The sequence below is a fragment of the Cyprinus carpio genome, chromosome A18 (assembly GCF_018340385.1).
Source record: "Cyprinus carpio isolate SPL01 chromosome A18, ASM1834038v1, whole genome shotgun sequence".
NCBI classification, from domain to species: Eukaryota; Metazoa; Chordata; class Actinopteri; order Cypriniformes; family Cyprinidae; genus Cyprinus; species Cyprinus carpio.
Window position 1 is genome coordinate 21,673,209 of NC_056589.1, and position 13,950 is coordinate 21,687,158.

Here is a 13,950-nt window from a genome sequence, read left to right on the forward strand (position 1 = left end):
GCATATATGGGCCTGTTGTTCAGGTGTCCTTATAATATTTAGCCTGTTATACTAAATATACTGTTTATATATAATTTCACAATGGTAAGCATGAGTTTACAGATAAACACATATATTTGGGCACAAAACAAGAATGGTTACAGGACTCTCGAAAAGTGAAAAGAGTGACCGCAGGTCAGGCAGTAGGCTACAGATTTTGAGAACCTTAAAATATTTTCAGACAAAACACAAACAGACATAAAATGTAAAAAGCCACAAAATTCTAAACAAAGGTGCCAAGTAGCAAAGGCCAGGTAAACATTTACAAAGGCATTACAATATCAAAATGTGTACATCAATCTTTTCTTGAAGAGCTGATAATGTGTTAAAATTTTATTTGAAGTTTGACAATATAAAGTATTATGTTTACATTACATACTTTAACAGTCCACTTCTCTGAAAAGTGTAAACTCCTCTCTTTGGCAGCTTAGTGAACGTCTCTGGCATTTCTCCTTCACATTTTTTGTACATTTTCTATTCCACTAAGTCACTGAACGTCCCAGATCTCACAGAGGAGGGGGGTGAACTTGTGGTCGCTCATGCGCCATGACTCTAGAACTTCGGCGTGGTGGTGGTTGAGGGTGCGAAGCTCAGTCAGACGACCGAGAAGCCGTGCAAAGTGCTGGGGTTCGTGGGGGTGCTGTAGTTTACAGACCTTCCTCAGCACCTCCAACATGGGCTCCTGCAGACGCTCTACTGCCTGCTGGTCCTTTACATATGGTCTGTCTGTTGTTTAGATAGAACAGGTTCAGTCATATGAAATAAATTTATTTCGTTGTGGCCTTCTGAAGCATGAAACAATGACAAAAATGTATTTTCAGTTGTGACCTCCAGTAATCATTAACCATTTACCAACAGTACAAACTGATTACATAAAAAACAAAACTGGGTTTTAAATGAGTTAAAATCTTTACATCACATGATGCTTATGCATTTGCATTGATGGTTACTTGGAACATGTCTGCCTTAGTAACTAATAGATTGGGGTCAGTAAGATTTATTTATTTTGTTGTTAAATAATTTTATTCAGCAGGGACACATTAAATTGAACAAAAGTTACGGTAAAGACATTGATAATGTTACAGAAGATTTCTATTTCATATAAAATGCTGTTCTTTTGAAATTTTTATTCATCATTCTAAAAAAAATTATTATGGATTCCACAAAAATATTAAGAAATACAACTTTTGTCAACACTGTAATAATAAGAAATGTTTCTTGAGCACCAAATCAGCACAAAAAAGATTTCTGAAGGATCATGTGACACTGAAAACTGGAGTAATGTCTGCTGAAAATTCAACTTTGCCATCACAGGAATAAATTAAATTTTAAAATATATTAAAATAGAAAACAGTTGTTTTAAATTGTAATAATATTTTACATTATTACTCTTTTTATTTTATTTTGGATCAAATAAATGCAGCCTTGGTGAGCATCAGATACTTCTTTCAAAAAATATATAAAAATAAAAATAAAATGATATGCATTCTAAAACTTTTAAAACATTAGATGACAGATGGCAGCTCACCTGGTGAGAGGATTGTGATAGCAGTGAGGAGAGCATGTTCCTCTTGCATCATCTGCAGCTCCCCAATGCTTTTATAGAAGTTAAACATGGGTGTGATAAACTCTTCAGATATCCCTGTGGAGGAAATAAAGATATTCACATACCAAGCTTTGCCTTTTTTTTTTTTTTTTTTTTTAATCACTCTAGTATTGAATGTCTAGTACTAACGACGTCAGTTGTCAAGTCATTTATTACCTGTAACCGCCACCTGTAACCATCTCAAAACATATTTCTTTGAAGCCAAGGGACCAAGGCAGACATTTACATACCAGCTATGATTTAAAGTTAAATGCCATGCCTTCTTTACTAGACTAAATATCACATTACATACTTCACTCAGCCATGGCACTGTAATCTTACTTCCATAAATTCTGTATATGTTTGAGCTTCAATAAATAAATCTTATAGGCACACTTCAAGTATTCAATAGTAAAACTGTCTTTGTTGAATGTTTGAAATTAAGTTATGTTTTTATAACTGGCCTGTATCATTCTGAGGCCTCAGGGTGGCAGTGTTTCCTATTTTTAAAAGTAACAGTGAGTTTCCTATAAATGTACTAAATCACACAATTTCCTCTTTGAAAGAATCTATCCATCCATTATATAAAATGTAGGCCTATTATATTTTATATACTGCTCTTTTAATCTACTTTTGTCTTGTTGTCTCAAGACAATGTGTATACCTCCTTAAAACTAGATAAATTAAGCAAAATTGTGTAAGATAAATTTTTTAGTAGAATTTGCCAGTGAGGTGAGAAAATTAATTTAAAATACACTTTTAAAAAGAACTTTTCATATCTCGTGCAAGTAAATTCATCTTGTTTAAGGAAATATATATAGTCTGACTGGACAAAAATGAGAAATTAGACAAAATATATCTTAAGAAGATGATTTTGCTGTGAATTCACTGTCTGCTTTGGAAGAGACTTTCTGAAACTCCCTCAGTGTGCAATGGGAGATCATCAGGGTTCGTGACCTTACTGCTTTCTATTGTCTGTAAGGTCAGAGCTGATCTGATTCTGGCCTCGGATCCCCACAGCTGTTCGTTTCCACATTCAGTGGGATTCTCAGTAACAGCAGTTCATTTGAAGCCTGTCTTTGAAGGGCTTTCCTGTTTTGTGCGAGGCCTTTGTCTTTATCATTATCATTGATATAATTATCATACTTTACTGGCTATGTGAGCTGAGAGCTCTTTTCTGATGTAAAGCATTCAATGTGAAGAGCAATAAGGGTTTGGTTTACTGACTGACCAATCAGGGAATCCCTCAATGGGAGATGACACACTGAAGACATCAGCGGGGACATTAAAAATGTCTTAATTCAGCTTACCATAATGTTTATATTAAAGAAAAACAGTGCCACTAGAGTGTAACAAACTCTTCAAAAACTCAGTATATACAAACACTCACCACCCCCGAGAGAGAAAATGATCGCAGCATGTGGACTCCTTTCACAGTTTCATTCATTTCCCTTCAGATGAAAGGATAACCTTTGTCATAACTTTCCAAAAAAAAAAAAAAAAAAACAGACGCATCACGAAGGCTTCATGCCAGAGAAATGTCAGAGGCACTGAGAGCTAGAGAGTGGGACAATAGGCCTCTCGATGTTTAGATAGAGAACAATAGTCTCTTTAGACAGTGCGTCTATTTCACCATCACTGGCCTTTTGCGTGAATATTCCTGAGCTTGTACTGCAGAGAAGAAGAGTGATGGACTCAAACAGTCTGTGCCACTCTGCATTCATTTGCCTGTTTAGAAATGTTTACTAACTGGATGGTCCGTCATGGCTTTTAAAATACTGAGAGGCTGAAAGCAACTTTGAAATAAAGGTGATTCGGTGTGCAATGTAGGAGGGCTGTATTAAGTTGCTTTTAAGAGACAGAATTGATCATGCATCCTTCTTTAACCACATCTCTTCTACAAAATCTGATTAGATGTCATAAAGCAAAAGATATTATATTGACCAGCTATATGAGGGCTTTCTTCTTTGTGCTGTTCCTGGCAGTCATCCAGTGCTTAGACTTCTGTGAAACCGAAACCAGTTGGACTTTAGTGTCCTTTTACGCCTGTAATGTACACCACGGGATTTTCAAGATGGCAAATTTCCTGTTGTTATTTAGGGCGGACAGATACATTATTAATGTAACGTGCCTAGTGAACTTTATGGACTTTGTTCTGGGCTCTGAGGATCTCAACAAGTATGTGGCATACTAGTTAGAAACCCAATCCCAGAGCCATCATTCCTTTGAACACTCCATAATAGCAGATAAAGGTCATGAGTCGTGCTGTAAATTATGCTGCAATCCAAATAATAAGCTCACCACTCCTTCTGATCCTGTCTTCTAGTACCACTGTGTGTCCGTTGGGCAGCTTCTTGGAGAAGACCTGGGCTGAACGCAGAAACATTGCCTCTACGGCAGAACCTTTTAATAAAGCGATCTGATCTTCATGATCCAGAGATTGAAAACCTGCTCAGAATACAAGAACCCGATAAGTATGTTTGGACTGGAGGTCTGGAGGTCTAGAGTTATTGCATTCTCTTCATAGGACATCACTATCATATAAAAAGTGTCACATGACTGTTTCTTGAACTATGTGATTTTACTTTATTTTATTTTCAAACAAGTGGTATAGAAACTGCAATAGAAATAGCTCTTCTAGAATTTGAAAAACAGTACCTGGTATATTTTTTGTGAACTCAACCAGCACCTGAACATGACTAGTAGCCATTTCAGTCAGTAGAAGGAAGTTTTCTTCTGCGTTAAATTGCTCTTGTAGCTGTGGTTAGAAGGAGGAAAAAGCATGCAAATAAGCCACTGTTTTGTGACATTGGGGTGGTGATAACCTCAGTTACGTAATGATTTAACTGTGATAAGAACAGGCAAAGTTTTATACTGACTTTTACAGTAGCATTTGGATGCTTTGTGCATTAAAGAATCATAAAAAGTTGATCTAAAATAAGATTAAAAAAAGTAAGGGTTGTTATTTAGATTTGAGAAGACATACCAGTTTTCTCGCCATATCCTGAGGGATGCGATGTTTGTTGTGAGCGTCAACTATATAACTTATTAAAACCTGCTGGTCTTGGCTCAGTTCTATATTCTCCTGAAATAAGAAAATGTGCCAAAAATCATACATTTATAAACCTGTTTGGATTTGGAGGCATTTGGATCATGGACCATCCAGCTATTTGGAATAAGAAATAAAGATTAGTAGTGTAATTTTTTAATAACTAGCCAACTTTTGATCCTGCACAGCCATTTTACAACCCTTCACCATAAAACAATCTTTTAGAAGTAACTGTATATGTGAGCAAAAGTGAGAAGAATGATGGTGAAGAGAATCATTGAGGTTGCCCTTTAACCTTTTATAGCACTTCAATAAAAAGTTGCTATAGGACACCCACCCTTAACTTTAGTTTGCAATTATGCCTGAAAAGTTATACTGTAACAAGCATGGCACCATGAAAACTGTAAAACTGAATCATTAAAAAGAGAGTAGACAGTATTTTTGTTTGTTTTGAAAGTGGATGTTTTCTAGAAGTTTATAATAATAACCCAATCAGACAGCACCTGTGTTCTTACCTTGGAGGGTTTAGTGGTAGATACAACTTGTTTAGCATCTCTACTGTCACCAACATCATCCCCTGTACTTTCGTCTGATGAGGCCTTTGTGTTTTTCCTCAGCCTTTTGGATTTGCACTGGATTTCGGTTAACAAGCCTGAGGATGCAAATACAAAATGCATAAACTAGATACATATTGGTCAGATTGACTATTTACATGCAAACTGTTTTTCTATAAGGTTTACTGTATGTAAAATATATTTTAGACTCTGTTTTATGCTAAAAGAATTAGTCTTGGAAACAATAGAAATGTTATATTTGATCTGTTTCAGCAATATTTATGCAAAACTCAATACATTATTCATGAGCAACAGAAGCTTAGAAAATACAGCTTCTTCTTTTCTTCCACAGTCAAATCTCAAGTAAATCAATATTATTTGAACCCAAACCATCTCATATCATTTGTTGCCCAAAGAAAGCTAGTTCCATTCTAGTTGAAAAATAAATTAAGTTGTCTTTGAATATTCCAGTTAATAACTTTTATTGAAAACTGCTGTTCTAGAGTTTAAAGTATCTCATCTGATTTCACAATATGTGTGACTCTCGGGCTCATATATTAGTTGAAGAGGAATAGGTTTTACAATGTTTGCAGTGTTCTCACTCACACTCTGCCAGCATGCCCATCTCTTTGCATTTCCTGAGTCGACACTCTTGGCATTTCCTGCGCATGTACATGTCCATCTCACAGTTTCCTCCACTCTTGCATTTATAAACAGCATTCTTTGTGATACTTCTTCTGAAGAAACCTGAAAGAAATAACACAGCATCAACAACTGAATAACTGAAAATGTTCAATATGCCACACATTTTGCATATAGTATACTATAAGTGTAGCAGAATCCAGATTTTTGATAGAATGTCATGTATTGACCCAACACAGAAAAACCTGAGAAAGCTAAAAGTGACAAAACATAGAATGTGACACAGAGAGTGGCAGATCAGATGGCAAGAATAGACATATAAAAGCATTCAGGAGCAGATTTCATTGCTTAATAATTTTCACTATAACCATTCAAATTCAAATTGCTTTATTCTGAAAACCATAATAAAGAAAAAAATAGAAGCAACACTGGCCACCATACAAGTCTAAACTGTTAGGAGAAACAAGTGTAAACACAGATCAAGGAATAGGTTCACTGCAGTCCATGTAACGTATGGTGTAATGTTTAAGACATTATGTTCAGTACTGTAATACTGATACTCTTGGATGCTCGATTTTCAGTTCTAGGCAGCAGACAAACATGTGCAGTTGTTTTTGGAACAGGTAATTATTCCAGCATGAGCACAATGACACACATTAACTTTGCATGGCGGCTTGTGGCTCTGGTTGCCTACATCATTATTCAGCAGAAAGCTGAGAGGGAACCCAATCCAAACTGAACGTGAAAGAGCACCAAACCCAGCCAAGCCTGTGGGACTTGGGACACATAGCCCAGCATCTGCCCTTTGGACATTGTCCATGCACAGGTGGAATTACTTGCAGTCATTCAGCCAATGATTTTCCAAAGAGCTAAATTTGGTGCACGGGGTTCCATGTCAATTATTACATCATTCATAAACTATGTAGCCATGGATACAATGTAAGACCAGGCACACTATGATATCTATGAAGGTTTGAGGGTGAACAAAGAGGTCATAGAACAAAGGTGCAGCTATACATTGTTACAGTATATATATATATATATATATATATATATATATATATATATATATATATATATCGCAAAGTTATATATGGCCTTTAAAGTTAAATGTGCGATTTCTAGGCCTCTAGCAACCAATAGCCCTGATCTCAGACTCAAGACTGTCAGACTCAAAAATGAAATGAAATTTTTTAATCCATTACCAAATGATGAGAATAGTTAATAATACATGAATGTAAAACAATTTTTGCAAAAGATTTTTGATGACTTTTAATGTCTTATTAGACCTGTTATATATGCAATCCAATAATTCACTAAAAATATACAACACTAAAACAACATTTTAACATATTTTAACATTTAATTGGTTATTTTTTATACTATTTTAGCTACATGTTGTCATATAAACCTTTCAGAAACTATACTGATCTCATATACAGTATATAGTTATAAACTCTATGTGTTAGATTTACTAAAAAGACTCATTAGTGTAATTTGTTTTGGGAATCAGACTACCCTTACAAAAAAGAAGTTTATTCAAGTGTGCTATTAGTATACTTCTATACTAATGTGCTTTATGTACTTCTCAGAAATATATTTAAAATGACATTTAAGTATACTTGACTTATACTTAGAAAAAGTCTATATATTTGAGCTATACTTGTGCTCCAGGAATCCATGTTTTCATTGTTATACGGTAGGGGGCGCTATTACACATCTACTGTACAGAATTTCCTAAACACAAGTGAAGAAGAAACTTAAACAACAGATGTTTCCACACGTAATCTAACATGATCATCAGACATAAAACAGCATCAAAAATGTGTAACGTTGTGGAATGAAATGTCTACCCATGAAGATCTTTGGGGTGTTGATCGACTCCATCTACGTTATATAACAAAATGTATACAAATTAATACCTAAATAGGGACATAGTAATATTATTGAAGTATGATGTAAAGTTCACTTAAAGAAAACTTACGAGTATACTTGCAGTATAAAACTACTAAACTAGTAGTTTACTGAGACTATACTTCAAAGTGTACTAAAAATGCTACAATTATTTGATTAGTAAAGTATCAGTATACTTATTAGTTGACTTTTAGTATAGTTGCAGTACAAACTAAAACATGTAAACTAGTTGTGTACTCAAAGTTTACAACACTTACTTAAAAGTATACTTTTATATACTAGAAAGTGGGCCAATTTAGTCCCAAGGAGTATTGAAATAGTACACTTACAAGTATACTTTTAGTTCTCTGATATTTGTATACTTACTACATAAAGTATACTTAAAATATACTTGAACTTTACTTAAGTATACTTAATAAAATAAACTTGAAGTACACTTCTTTTACTTCTAAGGGTACACAGGTTGCGCTGTATTTTTTGATTCACTAAACAGAGCTGACTCAGTCAACTTTTTGTGAATCAGGCTACACTGGTCACACTGTATGGATTTGATTCACTACAAAGAAGTGCTCTTAAAATATATTTGTTTGGCAATCAGACTGCACTGTTCAATCTGTACGATTTGTTTTTAAATTCACTAAAAGCATTCAACACATTAGAATCATTCATTTGTGAATTGGACTACTATTGTCATGCTATATGGTTATGATTCACTAAAACATCCACAAAGATTAATTTGTTATGTAAGTGAACTTCTGGTCATGCTGTAAGGTTTTGATTCCCTAAAAGAATCAGCTTATAAGATTAATCTGTTGAATTTCGCTGACTGCTTTACACTGTTGATTTAGGAAGTAGTGCAGGAATCTCTGACAAGAGTATTTAAGTTAACAGTACCAAACATCAGATTGATCACACTATTATTTTTTTTTTATTTTATTTTTTACAGAACGGATTCTGAATAAGAAACGGTTCTTGGTTCCGGACCCTGCAAAAATCGTGTTCAGAAATACATGTTTTCATGACTGAAAACAACAGCAAAAATATTTTAAATTATGGGATTCACCTTTACATCCTTCACATGTGAGCGCATTGTAGTGATACCCTGATGCTTTATCTCCACAGACTACACAAAGTTCCCCGCCTTTGCTCCTTCCAGGTTGGGCTACGTGCCTGGACCTTTTACACACAGTTGGGACAACAGGGCAAGACTCATCCAGCTCATTATCAAAGCCACTCTCCAATGGTCCTTTCCTCATCTCAAACACGGTGGATGGAGAGTACCACTCCTCCCCGGTGTACTGTGGGAAGCAATGCTGACTGGAGTAGTATGATGGTGATGACATGGAGGGCTCCACTGAGGTGTACTGCATACTGGGATAGCTGGTGAAGGGCATGACCTCCTGGTCCTGTAGCAAAGGACTGTTCTGCTCTGCCAGAATATCTGAGGAGAAGATGGCAGGAGTGAGCGGAGCTTGTCAGTTTACATGTGTCATGGAGATGCAAAGCTCAAGTTCACCTTAATGTTAGCCCAGCACAGTGTGCTAATAGGTCTTATGCCAACACAACAATTAGTGAAACTACAACACGCTAAGGTACTGTTACCTTGCAGACTTCATCAGGGCCATTAAGATCTCCACTACCTCATAAGTGAGTATTAAAATCCATCTAGGAACATAATCAGCCTCTGTCCAACTAGTAGCAGTAGATTGTATGAAATGTACTGTACATAATACAGAAGTCGAACACACCCAGAACTAATAAAAAAAAAGAAATAATTAACCAAAGATGCTCTGGATTTACACAATACTACTGTCTGAGGGAGTTTTAGTAGATTTGATTGTAATTTGACTGTTGAGTGCGAGGTAGGTTTAAAGGCATTCAAAGCCAGAAACATAATTTTACACAAGTACACAAATGCATACTAAAGTGTTTAGTCATTATATTGATCTGTACGCCAGGGGGCACTAGAGTTGATTTCAAATATCCATGGCGTTAAAGTAAAAAAATGGAAATTCATCTATTTTTCTAAATGCATCTTATAGATCTTTCTGTAAATGACTCATCAATGCAACTCGATCTTCCAGTGAAATGACCAACTTCTCTGTGTCAAGTCTGATTAAGAGCTTGTTTTTTACGTAAGCCCCGCCAAACAACCAGTGTATAGAACCAGGTCCTGTCCTATATTTTTTCTTTTTCAAAGATCAAAGATTCAGATCTGTTGCTACTTCTGTTACATTGTGATCTGTCGCTATTTGTTACATCAGCAAGTTGCTGTAAACTTGTTGACTTGCAACTTGCTTAGCAAGATTGTTCGTCCACATTGACATTAGCTAACGTAAAAAAGAAACTGACCATAAAAGAAGACTGTTTACACTTATATCCACTACAGCACCTCTTGTGGCAACGCTGAGAACTTTACATGCACTTTCTGATACGTACTGAATTATAAACTACGTTGATCTATTTTAGAACAGTGGCACTAGAAATAAAGTTAGAATACCTAAAATTGACTAAAAGTGTTATATGTTTTTATATTATGTTATTTGCATGTTTCAAGCCTAACTCCATCAGTCCATGCACACTTTTCCCACCTTGTGTTCATAATTAACAATTATGAAAAAACTTTTTCCCCTAAATGTAGTCCAGTTGCTCACAGTGACAACTTTTTCAGAACTGTGAAAGACTCATTGAAATCTCATTGGCAATTCAATAACTTTAACATAAAAAAAGATGTTTAAAACGTTTGTACTGTATCTACACTTCATCTACACTTAATTTCATCAACAACACATACTATAATATGCCGACTGCTTCAGTATCATGAGATAGTACTGACCTGAAGTCTTCTCCTGAACCATGGCCATTTCAGTGCGACCCAGTAAGGGTACAGATGATCATTAGCCGTATTGATTCCTAACCATCCAGCTTTATCGTCAACACCTCAGCCCGTGTCTATGTATCTATTTTCACAGAGTATACTCTACCTTCATACTTCATACATAAATGCTAGTGTGAACAAAGGTTGCTATAGTTGCTCATTAACCTGACAGTCACATCTCCCTGTCTCATTACAGGAAAGATCAATCTAGTTTTATAAATGTCATCTAGGACAAAACATGCTGACACGTGGTTGTAAAATGAAAGGTGACAGTTTCACTTTTTTGCTTCTGCTAATAAGAGAAATTTGCGTCAGTTTGTTTCATTTTATTTACTTATAGTTTATCATTACCCACCATGGCAAAGATAGCATTAGCATAACATAGGAAATAAATGAATGTGATTTCAAATATACTCACCAAAAAAGTGTGAGCTCTCTGATAGGGGGAACACATCACTGGGTGGGATCTGTAAAGGTCCCACCACACTGACGTCGTGGCCCACCCACTCATTCATTTAGAAGCCTGTGTGTTGAGTCTTACTCCCAAAAGTCCCTCAGTCCAGAATGGAAGCGAATGATAGGGATAATCCTGTTTCTTCAAGACAATAACAAATGGAGGAATTGTCTTTTACTTACAAATGGAGGCAGTTTTTATTGCAAATTAAGGTATTGACGCAATATAGTAAAAAAATATCCCTTAAATTACACTTTGATTTAGGTGCTGTTTCTCAGAAATATATATATGTTAACAAGTGAACTTTTATACTACAGCAATGTCATTCCGATTTAATTAAGATTTTCTTGAGATTAGGAGGACAAGGTCCTGAAGTCATATCATAAATCTAGAACATAGTATTCTAACAAATTATTGTTGTATTTTTTTCAACTCTGAAATGCTATAGATGATAGCAGTCACCTTTGCTCCAGTTTCAACTCTAGTCGTTTTGTTCAGTACACTGACAAAGTCTGGCACTAGATTTCATGATGTCTGCTTTTTCCATGTTTTTCAAACACCTAACCTCTGCTTTTAGATTATTTGAACTATGTTTTGATATTATGCCACAATATTTCATCCAGTAATCTCAGATGTATTTTTATTCTCTACAAGCCAGTTAAGACCAAGCAAGTTCTTTAGTTTAAAGTTTCTGAAACCTTACAGGTATATGGAAGGAGCTTGTCTACATAATTTTTTACTAAAATGAAGTCTAATATTAGATTACTTTTCAAAAGTTAAACTACACCAGAACTTTAAATAAGGTTTTAATTACTTCAACTTATAGCATAATGAAACTGGGTTTTAATTGCTTTACTTCACAGCACCCCTTCTTTAAGAAAGCATATATTAAACACAATGAACTCGCACAGGAAGTTAAACATAATGCATATAGACATGTTTTTGGTAGGCTGCAGTCCTTCATGCTTTGTAATGTGTTTTCCCTAATTAAAATACTCATCCACATATCATACAAATTAAGTGAAGCCTCATTAATAGTGTGTATATATATGAATCATTTTCACATTAATTTCATGATTAATTAATTTTCACATTATGTATACATGAAAGATATATCAATATTAGCATGCATATGTTTATTTGAATTTTTTTTCTATCAACAGTGCTTTTTTATCACATTACCTCTTTATGTGTAAATAATGCAGGAGGAAACACTGGTTCTTTTAAGAAAAGTCTCATTACAGGTCGATCTATTTTAATAAATGCCATCTATAGGACAAAACATGATGACATGTGGTTGTAAAATTAAACGTGGCAGTTTCACTTTTTTGCTTCTGCTAAACGCAAAAATTTGCTTCAGTTTGTTTTATAGTTTCTGACTCATCGTTTTATTTAATCACCCACATATATGATTCATTTTCATTTAATTCACCACAATAACAAAATAAAGTATTCATTTTCAAATGATTATGCATTCATGGAAGATTTGTTCTTAAAAGTTAATATATTAGTCCCCAGCATCCATGTGTCTCTTTTTCTGTTCCTGAACACCTTCATACTTCCTACAGAAGTGCTAGTGTGAACAATGGTTGCTAAATATATATGAATCGTTTTCACATTATTCATGACAAATCATCATTTATTAATTTTCAGTTTTTAATGAATTCAAGGAAAATTTGTTCTTGAAAAGTTCTTATAAATATTAGCACCCTGATATAAATATTATAATTAGACTTTATCTGGAGTACTACTTGTGCACAAAACACTTTTCTTAACATTAAGCCTAAAATATGTTTTAATGTCACTGTTGATGAGGATTTTGTGATCTTTGAATAATATTGGTCTTTAAATGCAAGATATTTAAAGTGTACTATACCTGAAGTATACTTGCAATAGTTCCACTTTAGCACAATCAAACATACTTCAGTATATCTTTAGTACTACTTCCCCAAAATTAAAATGCATTAAGTACAATATTAGTCGTTCCAGTTTAGCAGACTTTAAGGATACCAGTTTAGTATACTAAAAGTACAATTGCATTACTTGCATTGCAGTCTGCTTATGATAATTTGAAACAGTATAAAGCAATTCTAGCAACAGCAGCAATGCTCTTTTTCTATCAACAGTGCAGTTTTACGACATTCCCACCTTACTCATAAATAATACAGGAGGAAACACTGGTTCTTTTAAGAAAAGTCACAGCACTGTGATTTAGGATATGTGAACAAGGCCCCAGTGTCGTGAACTACTATGAAACCAGATCTCAGTTGTTAGCGATATTGATCGATACATCAGTCACAACAACCAGTTTCCCTTATAAGACTTTTTATATAATTAATCCAGCCCATAATTTCCCATGAGCTTAAATGCTAGTACACACCGAGGGCCCCCAGAACACAGTGCCATTCCAAATCAATAAGTCTCCACACCTGCCCTGATCACCAACAGTAATAATAGATGATTTATTTTAGTAACAAATCAGAAATATAATTTTCTTACCTATTACTCTAACAGACGCTGCACACTCTTGGGCTGTGTCTTGATATTTGAAGCCATCAGTATTAGGAAATTGACATCAAGCAGAGTCCGTGCAGCAACTAGACAGTTCTCTGAGTGGATGGGGTCATTGGGAAACGGGACAGTGGTTATTAATTAAACTATCTATCTGTTTCTCTTCATGAGAACTAGCCATCCCTCCCTCTCACATCAGCTCCAGACTTTGGCTGACAGGCCTACAAATGCAGCACTACCTCCTTAGTAGCAAGAGATATCAGTACAGCACACCCTTCTTCCCAACGCATTCCCCACAGATGCACACACACACATACCCTAACA

The 13,950-nt window shown here is 35.1% G+C and overlaps 1 protein-coding gene across 2 annotated transcripts; it reads right to left on the minus strand.

The window, feature by feature from the left end:
- Positions 1 to 91: 91 nt before the first annotated feature.
- On the minus strand, positions 92 to 13,815 carry LOC109051788 (bile acid receptor-like). 2 transcript variants are annotated; one of them, XM_042775409.1, is made up of 10 exons: positions 13,615 to 13,815; positions 11,080 to 11,256; positions 8,847 to 9,224; positions 5,834 to 5,974; positions 5,189 to 5,325; positions 4,611 to 4,709; positions 4,283 to 4,382; positions 3,926 to 4,072; positions 1,568 to 1,681; positions 92 to 765 (listed from the first exon to the last, which is right to left on the minus strand). In XM_042775409.1, the coding sequence occupies exons 2-10, from the start codon at positions 11,174 to 11,176 to the stop codon at positions 527 to 529; spliced, it is 1,452 nt and encodes a 483-aa protein (XP_042631343.1). In that variant the 5' UTR covers positions 11,177 to 11,256; positions 13,615 to 13,815; the 3' UTR covers positions 92 to 526. The 2 variants fall into 2 exon arrangements, with proteins under 2 accessions (XP_042631343.1, XP_018924818.2); XM_019069273.2 differs by lacking the exons at positions 11,080 to 11,256; positions 13,615 to 13,815 and adding an exon at positions 10,620 to 10,776.
- Positions 13,816 to 13,950: the final 135 nt, after the last annotated feature.